Source organism: Mandrillus leucophaeus, unplaced genomic scaffold (genome assembly GCF_000951045.1).
Source record: "Mandrillus leucophaeus isolate KB7577 unplaced genomic scaffold, Mleu.le_1.0 Scaffold177, whole genome shotgun sequence".
Taxonomy (NCBI): Eukaryota; Metazoa; Chordata; class Mammalia; order Primates; family Cercopithecidae; genus Mandrillus; species Mandrillus leucophaeus.
The window spans coordinates 3,122,454-3,142,197 of record NW_012101776.1 but is presented as its reverse complement, the minus strand read 5'-3'; the positions used below and the strand labels follow the sequence as shown (position 1 = coordinate 3,142,197).

General features: G+C 37.1%; 1 protein-coding gene across 2 annotated transcripts in view; it reads left to right on the top strand.

Moving 5' to 3' along the window:
* Positions 1 to 19,744, top strand: part of NSMCE2 (non-SMC element 2, MMS21 homolog (S. cerevisiae)) — a 271,887-nt gene that overhangs the window by 50,423 nt on the left and 201,720 nt on the right. For both annotated transcript variants that reach the window (XM_011977285.1, XM_011977286.1), the window contains one exon: positions 5,722 to 5,828. In XM_011977285.1, the coding sequence (XP_011832675.1) occupies positions 5,722 to 5,828 (107 nt within the window). The remainder of the gene's footprint in view (positions 1 to 5,721; positions 5,829 to 19,744) is intronic.

Genomic DNA, 19,744 nt, shown 5'->3' with positions numbered 1-19,744 from the left:
CACTTCAAAAAGAGAGAATAGTAATGTAGTTATGATATTGCTGTTAGTGGGTTTTGACATTGAGTAACAGATGACGTGTCTAATGAATAGTGTGGCTGCTTAGATTGCATAATTATAGGTTTGTTTGACTTTAGGACAATCATATGCAGGCCAACTTCACCCATTTAGAGACTTTTTGTATTATATAAGTATTAGAGCATTTCACTCTAAAAAAAAAAAAAAAACCTTCTTCAGTGATAATCATTCTTTGTTTTTCCTATAGAGTTTGCCACTCTATAGGAAAAAGCAAAATGAAATAGAAACCATCTTTAAAGGATGGGTTTAATTCAGTAGCCCTTCTTGGTTGGAATAACACTTCAGTCCACAGTGATTTGGCATTGTGCTTGTGACTGGAGTCATTGGGTAAAGGCATGCAAGTTTATAGGACAACAACCCTGGCGCTGGCATACTTATAGAAACAGCTAGAATTTTATTATGTAAACCAGGGATTATCTGTGCCCTTTGGACTTGATTTTGTGGGGTGGCAGTGGAGGGGGATAACTAGTTATTGTACTAACTTCTTGCAACAGTTTCTTAATTGGCGTATCAGGTGACAGGTCTCACAGAGTCACCAAGGCCCCACTGTGATACTTCTCCATGTATTTACTGGCTAGTAAATGAATGTTCAAATATATCACTTAGGTTCATTTGATTAACGAAAGCAAGGGCTGGCTGTAATTAATAAATGCTCACAGAATGGCTCAGTGAAGAAATTTGAATATTCCTAGCCTCCTAGACTCCGCTTGGCAGGGCTGGGAGTGGGGGGAGTCAAATATGTGGCTAATAAAAGTGATTTTTAACTTTGAGCTCTATTCAGAAGTAACTCTGCAACGTGAAACCTTCCAGTACTCTCCCTTCCCCTTGAACATTTCTCTCCTGCTGCTCTTCATTTGCTGCCTGGTAGTCAGTCTGGAGCTGCTTTCATCTCTCTTGCTGCTAGTGCTCTTGGCCTAGTACAAGCTTGACCTCTTAGCAGCTGGAGTTGACTTAGTTATTCTCCTAACATTCTCTGAGTGACTTGGTTGCTCTTACAGCACTTCAGATTAGCTTTGCTGATGTGAAAGGTCACTTTTCACCAATGTTAAAGCTTATTAATCTTCAAAAAGGGGAAAAATCATTTTCTTTTTGTTATCAGATTCCTTAAGGAATTTGGAAAGAGCTTTCCAGAACCATGTCTGATAGCCTCTGAGTGGCATTGCCTAGTGGCCTCCTTGGAAGTGTTGTTTTATGCTAACAGATCGCCAAGGGAGCTGAGCTGAGGCTCTGGGTCTTTGGCTTCCTCCTACTTGAAGGTTTGTTCCCTGGATATTCATGGAGGAGTTGGAGGTGCTTGTCCTTCTCCTTGTGTTTAAATACCTTTTTGTACAGGTGGGCAAGTGTACAGACTTGGCAGTTAGAAAGCCAGAGTGGGAGGCCTGGCGCTGCTGCTAACTATCTCTGTGGCCTTGAGCAAGTTGCTTCAGTTTTCTCATTTGTAAAGTGGAAATAGAACTACCTAACTCTTATGTTGCCCCGAGATTTGATGTAAGTATGAAGTGCTGGCACATAATAGTGTTCCCTAATTGTTAGCTACAGCTATTATATATACATATGTAATCATTGTCATTACTTTCCGTGTTTTATCATCTGCACTAAACTTCCCTAATGCCAGACTTGCAGAAGTGTTGTACAGCAATGCTTTTCTCTCTGGAGTCATCATTCTGTGAATTTGAACATCGTTGTGTGATTTCTACCCACCACCCCAGTGCTGGTGCCATCTCTTTTCCTATGGAAAAGTCACAATGAAAATATAAAATAGGCAAGTGAAGTTGTATCACATGTCATCTTTTACTTTTTAATTCAGTTGAATCTCTTTGATAGGACAATTTATATTTTGGTGAAAGTTTAATTGTCAGATTTATGAAATATAGTGGCCTTAGAAGAATATTGAAGGAAGAGTTGCTATAATTCTTTGTTGGATTCTAAGAACACTAAGGCATCTTTCTTGTCCTCAAATGGATTAAAATCTCTGGTGAAAGGAAACAAATGCAGATAAGAAAGGCAAGATTGATCATGGTCCCAAGATACCAAGAGTATAGGTGTTAAGGCAAATTAGGTGAAGGAGGAAATCCTTCTAGGTGGGGCCTGAGCTCAGCCCTTGATGGATGTGTAGGATTTAGTTTGATATATATTCTCAAAAAGGGCTTTCAGTGAAAGAGTGGGAGAATTTTGATGGTGGGAAGATATACTGTGGAATCAAGTAGCAGGGAGCCTCTGCCTGATCAGTCCCTCCACAACCACCCCAACCCTCAGCAACTTTTTAGTTAGTAACTAACTCTGTGTTTCTGCATTTATCCCTTGTTTCCTCCTCCAAAAGTCAAGAGGTTATTACTGCAGTCGGGAAATAAAGGTTAACAGGAAGAACAAAAAAGAATTACAAAAATCATCTTAAAATTGCTGTGGCAGGTTGCTACTTGACATGGACGTTCTCATGACCTGTCTTCAGGATGCTCTTGTGGGAGCCTCTTCTAGTTCTCCTCGTAGGACTCTAGTCTCTCAGCCTCCTGCTACAGCTGACCAAGACCCTCTGACTACAGTTATCTGACTGGGCACTGCTTCCAGGTGTGCTGTGATCCTCAGTTCTTTTTAGAGTTACCTTCCTGATCTCTTCTGGTGTTTCCCGTTCCCTTTGTTGCTGGGCTGCACCAGTCTTTACTAGTGTTCTTCAGCAGCTTGTCCCAACATTCTTGGGCCCTGGAGCCTGAGCTGAGGCTGCCTGGAAGCCAGTTAGACTCCAAAGATTCTTTCCTTAAGCTTCATGCCATCAAAACTGACCCAAGCCTTGCCCATTTCCTCCTTTGCAGGAAGGTGTCTTTGGCTTTGAACCAGGTTACTATCTGTCTCAGGTCTTACTAGCATATATGGGACCCTGTTAATGAGAACTATCACCTCATTTATTTCATTTTGCAGCTTTTCTATAGCATTTTGAATATCTTAGGTATATTCTGAATGCTTTTGAAAATTAACTTGTTTAATCCCGGAGGGAGATTGCTAACATTATATCTATTTCCACTGATTTAAGCCCCTTACAGACTTTCATTTCTTATGCTTCAGACTTTTGCTCCCAACAGATACTTTAGTGAGTGTCTGTTTTGTCTGGGGTGCCTCTAATAATCAGAATTTTGGAAAAGCAGTTTATCCTGTTGGTCTTTGTTCAGGTTACCAGCTTTACCCACTTTTTTGACCAGTTCAGTATCCGAATCTAATACTCATAAAATATACTGATCCATTAAGGAAAACAAAATGAAACAATACTTTCTTTTAACTAGATAAGGCTGGTGTGAAACCAGTAGTCTATTTTTCATTATTTTAAATGGAAAAAATATAGGTTAACTAAAACCCCTAATCAATGTACTGAAATGTAACTAAGTACAGTAAAATGCCTAAATAAATTACAAAACATCCATTACATTAGGTTGTAAATTGTTTAAAATTCACTTCTTTATCATGAAACAATATGACTTTTAACAAACAGTTGCTGTATATATGGCAACATATATATGTTGCTACCAAGCAGTATGTCCATTTTGTTGACATTCAGAAATTTTCAGAACAACAAACTGTGACTCTAATAGTCTAACAGTTTTATTTGGAGTATGACCTGAGCCTTTTCTCATGCATCATTTTGTTAAACATATATTTAATTTGGGAAATGTAAATACAAATTTTTCTTTATGTAAACATTACACCCTCCCCCACCCCCAAACTTACATTGAGATATATGTATATTCTGTGCTGCCTGGATAGTAAAAGCTGAAGGGTCTTCTACCAGAAGCATGTTAACCCAGGAGACAGTCTATGAAATATGCTTATAAGTAACTATTGTAAAATTAAAGCATATGTTTTAAAAGCCAAATGTGGATGGACTTTACATTATTTCATGACTTTGGAATGATCTGTGGTATTATTCTTCAGAGTAGAAAAGAAAAACGACATTTGTCTGCACTAAGGTATTTGAATGGAGAGTCTTTGAATGGAGAGTCTTTGAGTAGGTTCATTCCCAAATGTTATTAAAGAAAGCTTTATTTTCTTTTCATTTAGTTATCTTAAATTCAAAGTTTTTAGTTGAAATTTTTAGGATCCTTTGTTAACTATCTTTTCCTAATCTATTAAATTACGTTTAGAGCTTGAAGAAACAATTTAAAAGCACTTTTAACAACATTACCTTGCTTTTCTAATTTGCTAGTCCCTTTTTATAGACTCCTGTTCCCTGAGGATATTTTAATTTTTTAAACATAGTAAACATAGTTGTTTCTTATTCTGACTAATATAGATAGTTACAATAACTGAAATATTTGTGGATCTGTTCCTGCTGACTGTTATTCTTAGTGGCTTGTTTTCTTGTGTATTATAGGTATGTAAGGTTTTTCTGTTTGTTTTTATATTTATTTTTGTTTCAGCCTTTTCTCCTGTGATCTGCTCATTCTTAAAAATTATATGTAGGGATTATTTGACACCTAGATTAAGAGTGTCTTCTCCAGATGATAGTTATATTTGCTTCTGCCAGACACCTGTGAGTACTATCTGCCAGAGACCACCTCCCACCAACGTCAGAGACTGGGGTCTCTGGATCACTCTGGTTAGGGGAACCCAGCCTGCTGCAAATCCAGGAGGACTGCCTTATGGCCAGTTTTTCTGAAACAAGTTTGTTTTCTCTTCCCTTTTCCCTGTTCTGCTTCATGGCCAAGGCTAACCTCCCTTTGGTCCCAGGGAGCAGTGAGAGATTACTTTTGGTTCATCTTTATACAAAGAGTTGAGATCTCAGCTTACTGTGGGATAGTATGTGACTTTGGCATTCTGTTGCCCCACTTCTCATTTTTGTTTTATTCTAGATTTTGCCCTGGTTATTTCTTACTACCTTGTGACTCTTTTTTTTAAGATTTTTTTTTTTCCTGCTGTATCTGATATCTTTGGTTGTTTTCTTTTTTCTTTCTTTCTTTCTTTTCTTTTTTTTCTTTTTGAGACGGAGTCTCACTCTGTTGCCCAGGCTGGAGTGCAGTGGCATGATCTCAGCTCACTACAACTTCCATCTCCTGGGTTCAAGCAATTTCCAGCTAATTTCTGTATTTTAATAGAGATGAGGTTTCACCATGTTGGCCAGGCTGGTCTTGAACTCCTGACCTCAAGTGATCTGCCTGCCTCGGTCTCCCAAAGTACTAGGATTACAAGCGTGAGCCACTGTGCCCGGCTGCTGTCTTTGGTTGTTTTCATTAGGAAGATTGGTCCAAGTAATCTAGCTCAGCATTATTAAAAGTGAGAATCTTCCCTATTTGACCTTTAACAATCCTTCACAGTTTATGCAGCAGATATAAGACTGAGCTGCTTAATGGATGAGGGAACTGAGGCTGGGAGAGGTATAGTTGGTTGGTTGATTTAAGATCATATAAGTAAGGGCACAGCCTGGAACTCCTGAATACAAGTCTTTTCTTCTTTCCAGCCTACCACTGCCTTTGAGCTGTCTTCTACTGAGTGTATTCTTAGAATTTTGAATGGAGCACCGTATGGTGAGGAGGTTTTTTAAAAGATGTAATAACTGCACAAAATTATTTAGACCATTGACTGATGTAGATTGTATTGATGCAACATTTTCCAGATATGGCATTTTAAGTGGAAAATAATAATTGCAATTTTTTTTTCTTTCAGCTGAAGTGAGTAGTGAATATAGTATGGACAAAGCAATGGTTGAATTTGCTACAATGGATCGGCAACTAAACCATTATGTAAAGGCTGTTCAGTCTACAATAAATCATGTAAGTTTATGCTACTCCCTGGTTATATATTTGGTTACAACTCACTGACCAAGAGGTAGAAACACAAAATCAAAATTTTTCTCTAACCTTTAATGTTTCCTTATCCTTAGTGTAGCAGCTATTAAATTCCTCTAAATTTGGACGTCTCATAAAATTGGAATCCTAAGTATTTTCCTGGCTAGGCCACTTAGGTTGATTAGCATATTAAATCTATTTTAGATTGCTTGCGATTTTTTGTCTCAAAATTTTAGTGTAAGCCTCCTTTGAATGTGATGCAACTTGTTTTTATTGTTCTATTTGCTTAAACATACAATTGAGACCAGGTTTAGTTACTCATTCTCTAACTTTAATATGCATCTGTTGCCAAATTCTTAGAATCAGATAATATGGAAGAATTTTAGAGCAAGTTTAAAAATAAAGAAGATCGGTATTTTGGTTTTTCCAGAAGCCAAACTTATCTTTGTTGACTCCAGCTGTCACAGGAACAACACATAAGGCAGTTAAGGTGGGAACATAGCAACATCCTTTTCAGTAGTACTGTGTTGAGTAAGAAATGAGCAATACGATTGCAGTAATGTTTCTGAGAAGTCCTTTGTCCTCTGAGCAGTGGAAACTCCCTGTTGAACTGATTGTGTATACCTGTGTAATAGGGTGTCTTGTATTTCTGGTTTCATTATTTGCCTTTTCTTACTTACAGCTGTGGGAAAATTCCAAAAATCAATTATTTTACAAAATGGGTGACTACTCAGTAGAAGATATATTTTTAAATAATGTTTAATACCTAAGCCAATGAAATGAGCATTATATAGTTATAGTAAGCTTTTTTTAATGGTTAGTATTTAACTATAGTATTTGACTAACTTTAAGAATATCACCTATATCCAAATAATAAACTCATTCAGCTTGTAAAATTTTGATGTTTCTGGCTATTGTGACTGTTAATCCTGGTCTTATGAATATTTCTTCCATAGGAAAATATGACAGTGCCGTCATGTTGACATCATATTTGAAACTGGATAACACTTAGACTAGAGGCTTTCAATTTCAGCTGAACCCTAGAACCAGCCAGTTTCTGAACTCTCAGAGATTCTGATTTCATTAGTCTGGAGCAGGACTGGGACACCAGTATTTTTTAGAAACTCATTCTAATGTGCATTCAAGGGTGAAAACCACTGACTTAAAAGAACAAGGCTGACTTTATAGAAGAAAGTCAAGTGTTTACTCCCAAAGATTAGAGTTAGGCTTGTTGTATGGGTCAATCTTGCTTTGACCCTTACGTTCTGTGGCACTTACTTGGTAAGGCTTTCTATCTTTAACTTTCATACTGTGCAAATGCAATAGCACAGTGTATATTACAGATAAGAAAACAAGATTTTTGGAGTCAAAGAACTTTATGTTGATTTTTTTTCCCTATTAAACTCTAGGATTTGCAGATACTTACAGTATTTTTACATCAAGAATTGAACTCTTGGTTGGGCGTGGTAGCTCACACCTGTAATCTCAGCACTTGGGGAGGCCAAGGCTGGCGGATCAACTGAGGTCAGGAGTTTGAGACCAGTCTGGCCAACATAGTGAAACCCCATCTCTACTAAAATACAAAAATAAGCCAGGTGTAGTGGCATGCATCTGTAACCCAAGCTACTCAGGAGGCTGAAGCAGGAGAACCACTTGGACCCGGGAGGTGGAGGTTGCAGTGAGCCGAGATCACGCCAGTGCATTCCAGCCTGGGCAACAGAGCGAGACTCTATTAAAAAAAAAAGAAAAGAAAAAAAAGAACTTTTCCTCCTTCAGGACATCAAGTCACTCATTTAAAAAAAAAAAGTTTAAAACTTCTCACTCTTTCTCCCATTCAGTAGTTAACGACATTTCTTTCATCTTGAGGTTTCATCTCATTATCCTCAAATAGGGAAGATAGATTTTATCTCACTTTTCAGCCCTAACCTCACACTAGAATAGACTGGAACAACTTGGATTTAGTGATTCCGATGCTTATCAGGAAGGTCCCTGTTCTTTTATAGGAGGAAAAAACATATTTATTTTTCTTTTATGATACAAAGAAAGGTATGCTGTCTATGCAAGCTGGATACCAGACCAAGAATAATAAATATAATTTCATCAGGTTTCTAAGACTTGACATTTATGGGGATATAATGGGGATATGATCATTTTTAGGGAAATGTTTTACATCACTTGATGTACTTGAAGCTAAGGGTACTGCTATCTTATTGCTTGTTTTGGTGAGGGATAAGAATGAACAGCAGCTTGGGAGGGGCCAGGATAATATACTTGTTTAGAAACAGCAGTGGTCTAGGGATCTGAAGCTTTTCCAGTCCTGGTTCTTCTACTTTCTGAGTTACAATCCCTGGTCAAGAAACCTAACCTCTTGAAACCTCATGTTCTTTGTAAAATTCCTGGCCTGTGTATTTCACAGAACGATTATGTGAATCAGATTAGATAATGTATATCAAAATGCTTTGGCATTCATCAAATTTGATGGGGCTGTAAGATAATATATTATTGCAAACTCAAATTTCCAAACAGAACTCATTAGAGAGATGGAACAAAATCTTCTAAAAATCTAGTATTTTGTTTTGCTTACTTTATTTCAGGGTATTTTTTTGGCTTTGACCTGTCCTATTCTGGAATTCAAGAGTCATATAGGATTAAGTATAAGCTACTTAACTTATTGCACAAGGTATTCATGGCCTCTAAAATGAATGAGTTGTTTTAAGTAAGATTATTTTTTTACAAGGCAAATAATGGGAACTCATACAAGTCCCAGTTAACCCACTGCTCTGTCATAGACTTTTGCAAACTGTGATACTTCCGTTACTATAATATTTGCCTAGATTTGGATCTACCCTGTGGTCTTTCTGTTTATGAATTTTTATATAGTCATAGAAAGTTGATTTAAAAACTTTTTTAATCATTAAAGAGCATTTGAGTTTATTATTTAAATAGACATCTCTCTTCCACTCTCATCTTCTTAGAATTCTAAAGATTATGCTCCTTTTGAAAAGTTGTGGAAGTTTACTTTGGAACCTCAGAGGTATGGGTCAACTTACCAACAATCCCTGGGAAGTCCCTTTGGCTATTAGCAGAAGTTCTCAGGTTGCCTTCCATTGTCTCTCAAGAAAATAGGGCTACTATAGTCCACAGTGCCCAAAGATTTTGTTTGGAATTGGCATCTATTTTAGTGCTCTGAAACTTTAAAAAAAAACAAGGACTTCATTCCAGCTAGTTTGTTGACAGAATATTATGCGGTGAACACTAAAAAAATTCTCAGATAGTCTCTAAGTCATTTATAAAGACTTTCAGGTTAAATGGATTTTATACCTGTCACAACTCTTTAAAAACTTCATTTAGATCCTCGGAGAGTTCTATATGAACTTTTTTGATATTTTCAGTCATAAGACCAACATGTCATATCAGTGTTTTTAGCGTTATAAGACAGTACACAGATACATACTTTTTTTTAATCACTATTACTGCCACGGAAAAAACTGTTTTCTCAGTTTCATATCGAGAACAGAATGATGTTCTGAACGCTAGACTTCTGTTGACCTAATGTTTCCTCCCTTGCTTTCTACACTTCTATTGAGTACATTGAAGAGACACTATTGGCTGACTTTTTGTTTTTCAGTTTTCATAAATAAATGAATAAATTTATGAACATTTGAATAAATATTCAAATAAATGCTTGAATATATATTTACTGAACAGCCATGTGCAGGCACTTCTAGTTGCAAGAAATAGGAAGTCAATCAACAAAGTCCAGATGACCTTCACCTCAGGATACGCGAAGTCCAGAACAGAAGACAAATATTTTACAAATGTTATTTAATTACTGTTGTGGTGTGTGCTACAAATTAAAAATAAAGCATTCAGGGAGAGTTAATAACCCAAGGGCAATAATGTCTTCAAGGCAGGGAAAAATTGGGAGACTCCTTCTGGAGGAAATGATATTTAAGATTCAAGGCAAGTGAGTCTCAACATGGGAAATATGATATATTCTGTGTGACTTTTGCATGAAATGGAAGGATCTTATTTCTGATTGTTTTGATGTCAGCTTCAGAGTGCCTTAATCAATCCAAAGACTTATTGTGAAAATGAGACCAGAGAAGGCCTACCTTTATATATAGAAAGTTAATGTTAATAGAATAGTTGAGTAACCTATCTAAGGTTGGTCAGTGATTCATTTATTAATAGATTTTTGAGTGCCTACTATGTGCCAGGAGCTATGCTTAGTTATGCAAGTCATGGCAGTAGTTGATTTAAGAATTATTTTATTATCAGTATCCTACTTCTTAAACAGGGGTTATCTCTCTTGAAATGAGACTTTGTATTGAGTATTGAATAAACCCAGTGATAGTACTGTGTGTTTCTGATTATATGTTTATGATTGTTTTAAACTAAACCTATAGTCCCAAACTGTGGGCTTCAAATTGCTCAGGGTAGGTTTGGAGAGTGAACACCAGTTTAGTTCAGGGAATCTTCACATCCATTTTTAGGTATGTGCTTTTTCAAATAAGAGGTGACAAATCCAACCACTATCATGCGGGTAGTCCTTGCAATGTTTTTCTAACCTTAATTCTCACAGGGAAAATGATGGGAATGTAGCTAAATGAGAATGGCCCAACAAGTTCAGAGATTAGTGTCATATATATTTAGCAATTGATGATAAAATATACATCCTCTCAGCTAGGTGTGGTGGTGCATGCCTGTAGTTCCAGCTACTGAAGGGAACTGAAGTGGGAGGTTGAAGTGGGAGGATCGCTTGAGCCCAGGAGTTCAAGATCAGCCTGGACAACATAGTAAGACTCCATCTCTTTTAAAAAAAAAAAAAAAAGTTTTTGGTGATCAATATAGTCTCAGAGTTTAGCAAAAGTAACTAAAGCTTGAGAGTCACATTATACTTCAGCATTTATTGTTTTTATTATGATCCTTAGTTGTATAGGTTTACTTTAAGACATTTTATCTCTTAAAATAATTTTCAAAAAGATAAAAAAAAAAGAATTTCAGATTTTACCTGGTTATTGTTCTTTTGGTATGTGCTGCTTCTGGATATTAATTTATTGAAAAATCCAAGTATGTCTTCACTTTCCTCTAATACCCTCTTTTATGCTACTTGCGTCTTATCAATTGTATAAGATTTTAAAGCATTTATATTGGATTACAGCCACATATTTTTTTTTTTTATTTTTTAAGTCGGTATTTTATAACAATTCCTACTAGAAGCCTGGTGAGGGAGAATATTTTTCTTTTTAACTGGAGCAAGTAGGTGCTAGGTTGGTCCATTTGTATGGTTTTTTATAAATCGGTTCATGGATATGCCCTATGTAGTGTGGTTTTTCACTTGATATGCTAACCTGAACATTTTATGTGCCTTTTAAAACTAATGTGTTGAGAATTAGAAGAGAAGAAATGTACTTGATGTATGCTGTTGAAACCAAAGCAATCTTAGATACAATAAAGGAACAAGGTGGGTCAAAGGTATAGTTTATCTCAGCTCTGTCATTATGCAACAGTTTTGACTATTTTTGACATAGCACTTCCCTGTGCCTCCTTGCTGTTCACCCTTCATCACCTCATAAGTTTTACCTTTTTCTCACTGTGCAGTTACCTTAATATCCACTACTTTAACATGAAATCCTATAGAGTATCTTGCAAGTTGGAAGTTATCATTTTAGTTAAACCAAATTTGGGAAGAATTTCTCCTTTAGAAAGCTAATAATTTATTTTCTAGTACCTGAAAGCAGTTCTAGGCCACAGGATGTCACCTATTATATATGACCACTTACTGACTGAATATAAGAATACACCCCACTCTATTAGGCATTGTGAATCATTTACAAAAGAAGAGGGAGGGGGAATTTGTTCGGTGGCTATAAAATTTGAGGACAGAAGATTCCTGAGCATGAGATAAATTACTGTTGTCAGCAGAGTAGCAAGAAGGTAGGAGGTGACAGGGGAGTGAAATTAGTGAAAAGCTCCTCGAGCCAGAGGGGAAAGTACTGGGAAACTCACCTCTTCTCTACTCCCTGCATCTGGCATTCTACAGTGATAGACAACTCTTAACATGTTTCTTATCAAAAGTTTTCAAGTGAGTTATATAGGAGCCTTTTCATCTATAGGAACATTGCTCAGGTGTGGAAATTAACCAGAGAAAGAAAGTTGACTTTAGGTGTTCGCTCTTCAGACACTTGGAATGTGTCTATTTCTGTGATTACTGGTAATTAACTTCTGTTTCAGTGGTTTAGAACTCCCTGTACAGTTATTCTCAAATTAAGGTTGTGTTCGGTAACATTTTGCCTAATAAACAGAGATAGAGACAATTACTTCCGAATGTAGTATTCCACTAATTGAATTACCTCTAAGAAATAATCTAGATATAAAATTTCTTAGGTTTCAAAGTAACATAACTGCTAACAGGTGAAAATGTGTTATATTGAGACTGATTTTCACAGTTACTTTATAGAAATCCATCGTAGTGTTTTGGAGTTATTAAATGTTGGGTTTTAATCAGAATTATAAAGCAATTACACTTTACTGGGCCTTAAAGTGCCTCTAGTGCAGCATTTTCAAGAGTTTGCTCCATAATACTAATTAATCAGGATGTGAATAAGTATAATAGGAGAATAGGATTTTGTGGTCAAATAAGTTTGGGGAATGCTTGATTAAAAGAATTTCCTTAAAGACTCCAAAGCCTTTAATATGCTTTTATGCAACGTGATTCTCCAAAGGAAGAGGATATTCAGAAATTTTGTAAACTTAGTTAACTAGAAAATCTTTCTGGAGGAGGGACTGATACTCTTCAGAATCCACTTTAGGAAGTGCTGTTGTAGTTTCAACTCCCTAATTTTACAAAGGAGGCTATGAGATAGGTCCAGCACTCCGTGGCAGAGTTTTTGTGGCATCCAGAAAACTGGGAAGTATGTCAAACTCCCTTTGGAAATGAGCCTTAAAGATGTTTCCATGCTGAAGGTCAGGAAAAGGCCAGGCCCTTTCACCATTTCATTACTCCAACAGTGAGGAAGGGACAGTTTTTAAAAACATGCAGTGATTGCTTAGTCTGTGTTTGAAGCAAAGACCCCTCTGTGCAGTGATGATACGAGAGAGAGGAGAGAAGGAAATGTTTGAGAGGAAAAGAAGAGAAGGGCTTACATAAGAGGCAGGAGACACACAGGAGCAGCAGAATGGGCAGGGAAGACATATGGATCTTTGAAGGGCCAGGCTCACCACAGCATTCCAGGTAGGCACTGAGGCGCCCAGTGTGATTATTAAACACCTTAGCCTCAGTGGCACCAGGTCATTCTAGCAGCTAATTCTTCGAATTACCCAAATGAGATGAATATTCCTTAACACAGCAAACTCCTGATTATTTCTGACATTGTACATAGTCCACATACAGTATTAAACCCTTATTTTAGATGTTAATTTACCTTCCTTCTAACATCACACTTTTCATGTAATTAATAAGTATTAAAAAGCTTGAGGTTTAGGCCTTTCCCCACTAATTGGCAGTGGTGCTGAATGGGCTAACTGCAGAAGAGAGATGGGGAGATAGACTGAACTGGGGAATGGATCAGTAAATGTTAAAATTCAGTGTAAAATGAATGCATTTTTCAGCATAGAGTTGAAAGCACAGTAGTCACTGGTTGTCTACAGTTTCACTTTCCACTGTTTCAGTTATCTGTGGCCACCTATGATCCAAAAATATTAAATGGAAAATTACAAAAATAAACAATTCAAATAAGTAAATTAAATAGCACCTTGTTCTGAGTAGTGTGATGAAACCTTGTGCCTTGCTGCTCTATCCTGTCTTCATCACAAGAGGAGGGATGAGTACAGTACAATAAGACATGTTGAGAGCAAGAAAGATATTCACATAACTTATTACAGTATACTGTTATAATTGTTCTGTTTTTCTATTATTGTTAATCTCTTGGCTGTGCGTAATTTATAAATTAAACTTTATTGTAGATATGTATGTATAGGATAAAACATAGTCATACAGTAATGAACCACATAACAGTATTTCAGTTAACGAGGGGACCATACATATATGATGGTAGTGCCATAATATCTTATACAGTATTTTTACTGTACCTTTTCTGTGTTTATGTATGTTTAGATACATAAATAGTTGTCATGTTACAGTTGCCTACAGTACTCAGTATACTAACATGCTGTACAGGTTTGTAGCCTAGGATTAATAGGCTTACTATAGAGCCCAGGTGTGTAGTAGGCTGTTCCATCTGGGTTTGTATAAGTACACTCCATGATGTTCCACAGCACTGCCTCATTTCTTAGAAAGTATCCCCATCGTTAAGCAGTGCATGACTATACAGGGTTCGGTACTATCTGGGGTTTTAGGCATCTACTGGGGGTTTTGGAATGTATCTCCTGTGGATTAGAGTGGACTACTGGAGTTGCTTATTAGTCTCTAACTGTTCAGTTGGTGGATCACTTGAGGTCAGGAGTTCGAGACCAGCCTGGCCAACATGGTGAAACCCCGTCTCTACTAAAAATACAAAAAAAGCTGGGTGTGGTGGCATGTGCCTGTAGTCCCAGATACTTGAGAGGCTGAGGCAGGAGAATTGCTCGAACCCAGCAGGCAGAGGTTGCAGTGAGCCATGATCGCACCACTGTACTCCAGTCTGGGTGACAGAGTGAGACTGTCTCAAAAAAAAACCTTGTTCAGTTGGTGCCAATAGTATGTTTAGTCCAATAAAGATACAAAAGCCTCTTAACACAGGTACACAAATAGCTACAAAAAAAATTTAACAGTGAAATAGTTTGACAGAGACAATAAAAACGTGCATAGGAAATTCAGAGTAAGGGAAAAGAGTCTTTGCTTAAATTCTGGCTTTCGCGCCCTCTAACTCTGAGCCTCAGTTTCTTCTTAAAATCGGGTTGATAATTTAGGTCATAGAGTTCTAGTAAGGATGAAAGTGATAGCATGAAAGCACCTAAAACAGTTCCATCACACTAATTTATAAGGTTGCCTAGAACGTTCTGTAAAGGAGAACTCATTTCCCTGGACCAAATTCAAATACTATCTGAAAGGGAATTTTGAGTTAAAGTTTGAAGGGTACAGTGAGCAGCAGGAAACCATCGGGAAAGGCTAGAGATGATGTTCCAAGAGAGGCTGGAGGAAGGGCTTCTTTCCTTGGAAAGGAGTTCTCTGATAGTTGGGGGTGGCTTGGGTATGGAACTTAGTGCTCATAGTGTTGTGACCAGAAAGGATTGTTCAGAATCAGGGGAAATGGGCCAATGCAGAGGCCAGTGAACAACGTGACATTTGGCCAGCTGGATTTGAACTTCCCTGATAGTCACCCTCCCTATGTCTGTAACAATGAAAAAGATACCGCACCCTTTAATATGTGATCATTAATAGCGATGAGGGGGTCATTCTAGAGATAAGAACCAGACAGCAAAGTAAACATTCACAGTTTTTAATTCAGGAATAACTTTTAGTGTTTTCTTAGACATTTTGCTTAAATGAAGACTGAGGAAATTAAGCCCTAAAATGTATTTCTCTCTGTGCACAAGTACACAATCATGCTGTTTATTAGACCTATCTTGCTTACATCTTTAAGTATTTTTTATTTACTTTATTAGTAACACTCATTTGAAAAAGTAATTAGGAGAGAAAAATGTGTTGGATTTATGCCTCTGATGTATCATATGCAGGTTGTCAGCTCTGGTTCAAGTGTGTAATCTCTATACATTGTTGACAAGTGAGAGAGCGAGAAGCATAAAAATGGAGAGCATGTGAATGGATTTTTTTTTTTCAAGTCCCTGTGTGAGTTTGCAACTGTGCTGGTAAGGAAAAGTTCTTTGGTTGTGCAGTGGAGCCAGTGCCCAGTGAACTGTCCTTGGGAGAATGGAGAGGATTTCTTTCCATTGTTTCTCTCTTACAGCATAAAGTTTCTGGTAATGGTGGCACTTTCCTTCTTTTGTGTTGTGGCCAGTGTGATATTTAAACCACTAAAGCTTTAAGAATTTTATTTTTTTCCGGACTTCCTTTTTTAAAAAAAATATCTAATAATATAGCATTCTTTAGTGAAAATTGTTATGTTTATTTATCATGGGTTAGAGTACTGCAGTCAGTTATTATGAATAGTTTTAAATTTAATTATCTCTTTTATCCTTTATTTCATCTTCAAATAATCATTTAATCATCTTCTCGTGGAAGCTGATATTCAGAAAGATCAAGTCAGTATTACTTAAAATTGGAAACAGTAAAGGCCGGGCGTGGTGGCTCACACCTGTAATTCCAGCACTTTGGGAGGCTGAGGCGGTTGGATCATCTGAGGTCAGGAGTTCGAGACCAGCCTGGCCAACATGGTGAAACCCCACCTCTACTAAAATACAAAAATTAGCCAGGTGTGGTTGTACATGCCTGTAATCCCAGCTACTCGGTTGAGACACGAGAATCACTTGAACCCAGGAGGCAGGGGTTGCAGTGAGCCCAGACTGCACGACTGCACTCCAGCTTGGGTGACAGTGTGAGACTCTGTCTCAAAAAAAAAAAAAAATTGGAAACAGTAACCAGAAAAGTAGAATATGATTGCACCACACGATTGATTTCCAGACATTCTGACTTGCTTGCTGTTTGCCTTCCCTTTGGCTGATACCTGCAAGGTCTTGCATGCTTTTCTGCCTGCCTTCCAGTTGCCTCGGCTATTTGTGGTTCTTGGAGTGCCGTTGGCACCACGAAGCAAGTCCTCTCTACCCATCAGGTCACTCTTTGTCACCCTGAGGTTTATTTTAGCCCCCAAATGAAACAGAAGCCCACGTGAAATACTAAATAGGAGCTTTAAGTGGAATAAATTTTGGGTGTGTTCAAAGAATTCTTCTCTTGGAGAATCAGAAATTGAATTTGACACATTAAGTATAGTTAGGCCATGTTTTGAAAAGCTGCAGCAATACTTCTCAGGGTGTTGGTTAAAAAAAATTTAATTGTTTAAAAATAAAAATTAAAAGCTTCAGCAAAAACATCATATGCTCAATTTTTTCTTGGAAGAAATTCTTGTTACTGCTTAAAGGACCTATAAATAATGTAGGTGAAACTGAACATGTTATACTACATGTTTTATAATAGTAATGGAACTGCTCTCAGACTATAGAATTAAACTGTTTTGGCTTTATAGTGTAAAGTGTCATATGTGGTCCTGTCACAATGGTAAACTGTCTAGTGTTAGAGTTAAATTTAATTAATGAGTTTTTTTTTCTATGCCTGCCCACTGAATAGCTGTGTGGCCATAAGCAATTTTCATAGACTCTATGCACGCTTGCAAAATCAGCTTAGTAATAATATCTGCCCTTCATATCTTAAAGTGATTTCTTGATTAAAAAAATGAGATAACATTATGTGAAAGTACTTGGGAGGTAAGAGTGCTATATAAGGGCAAGGTCTTACTGTTCTGTCCTGTTAACTTTTAACTTCTTTCTCTTACCACAAAAACACCTACCACAGGCTGATTTAAATTGGTGAACTCTTTCCTCTAAACCACCTAAACTTGGAATAAATGGCGATAAACATTCCTTGTATTTATTTTCCCAACTCACAGCTTAAACTGGAAGGGAAAAGTGTATAAGATTCACATTTACCTTTTGACTTTAGCCATCTTTTTCATAAAGGTTTATTCCTGCCTACCATCCTGCCCCCTCAGAATTTTGCATAAATCTCATGTAACAGTTCAACAAGTGACTGGTGTAGACTGGGCCTGCTTCGTCACTGAGTCACTTTATTATGAAACACTTAAAGTTGAACATCTGTCTATAACAATGAGGAAATAATGTTAAACAGTTTATACTTTCTAAGGCTAGGCTTAGTGGCTCACGCTTGTAATTCCAACACTTTGGGAGGCCGAGGGGGGAGGATTGCTTGAACCCGGGAGGTTGAGACCAGCCTGGGCAACATGGAAAAACCCTGACTCTACAAAAAAAATTAAAAAATAAAAGTAAATAATTTAAAAATTTATACTTTCTGATCTGATGGTTTTCATGACTAACTCATCAGACAGCAATGAAAAGTGAAATTAATAAAAATTCACAAAGCCAGATATAATTAGTTAAAAATAAAGTCCGAATGAGCCATAATCACCTTTACTTCCCTCTTCCCATTTTGTAAGCAGTTGGTATTTGATTGATAAGCATTTCCAGCTGAGAAATAATCTTCTAATCCATGTTCTTCTACCAGGCTGTGACCTTGGGCAAGTCACGTAACTTCTGTATGTCAGCTTCCTCATTTCTAAAATGGGGTAATAATAGTACTTGTCCTACATACCTCATTGGGCAACTGTAGATAAAATGAGATTGTGAATAGGAATGTTTTCACCACCCCTCTGCCCCACAAAAGTGAAAGGTGGTTATATAGTTACCACATACAGACGCCATCTGACAACCCATATCTGAATGCCCACAAGGCTAAAGAGTGAAAGAAACTTTCTGATTCTACCAACAAGGATGGGAAGAGAGTCCCTGTTAGCTCTTGGAGGAGGAAAGATACATTCCCAGTGTTCAGATCTCTGAATCAAATTCTGGAACACAGTTTCCCAGAGAAATGACAGTCAGTGGCTGTGTTTCCAGGCTAGCCAATAGAAAAGAAAAAAAGAGATTTAACCATAAATAGTTCATTGTAATCTAATTTGTATAAAGCTGTTAACAAAGCCCACTTGTAGTATGAATATTAGCTTGGTGTTTGTTTCAAGAATGTTGGAGGCCTTAGCCCAGGTCTGGATAAGATAGTGAATCCACCTCTCTTCTAGCTTCCCCACTTATTTAATATTTGCACAGGGCTTCCTTAAGCCAGATTTATAAATATCATCAGTTCATACTCCAGTCTCCTGGCCCTTTGACTGAAATTCTGAAACCAACATTCTTTCCCCCAGTGAAAGGGTGAGAAGCCCTTTTAGGTCCCGCATCCCTTTAATGAGCACAGTGACCTTACAAAGTTAGGAAAGGTAACTGTTGTTGACTCTGAGCTTCAAGAAGGTTAGGGACTTGCTCAGATCACTTGGTTAGTCTCAAGAGGTGAGACTCGAACCTCAGTGTTTTGACATGTAATTCAAGGCTGTTTTCATGACAGTTCTGTTTCAAGATGGGTGCTATTCATTGAATTCACTTTTTGAGTTGTAGTTTTCAGTTGAGAGTAAGAATGTTTTTAGGGAGTCTTGGTTATAAAGTATATTTATGATTTTGTACATTTCTTATTGTAAATTTTCCAAAGGTAAAGTTTTGGGAAATTTAGTCCAAACAAAAAGTGTCTCCTCACACTGATGTGGCATGTGTTAGAGAGGGATTCTGTTAGAATTAAAGAACTATTTGAAGCAAAGAATATTGTTACATGTTACGATTATATTAAAAAGAAGAAAAACTTCTGAAAAGCCAGTAGTATTCACCCCTTTAAAACTTTGTGTTATATTTTTAAAGCGATAGTGCTGTGAATATGAAGGAATTTTAGGAATTTAAAGTAAAATAAAAATGAAATAAACTTTTTTCTAGCTTTAATGAGATGGTTTATGTTTCTATTTATTAAAATATTCAGTTCTTGCCATAATAATAGCAAGCCTAGCTAACTTGTCTCCAGTGCTTGTTATGAGCTAGGCGGTATTCAGTTATCTCCGGTTGAATAATTGTTTTCTTCTTGCCAGGTTAGCCTGCAGATTTTTTCATGATCAATTCTTAGAAGCAGTGAGGGATAAGTCTCTATGATAGAAGACAGTGATAAGGTCCGTATGTGGTATTATATGGGACATGTAAAAATGTTTCACTGAATAGTGAAAAGGATACTGCAATGGGAGTCAGAAGACCAAACCTCCTCCTTGTTTCTCCCTGACCTAACAGTGTGACACTGGGTTAGTGACTTGTCTTCATAAACCTTCAATTTCGTTATCTGTAAAAAG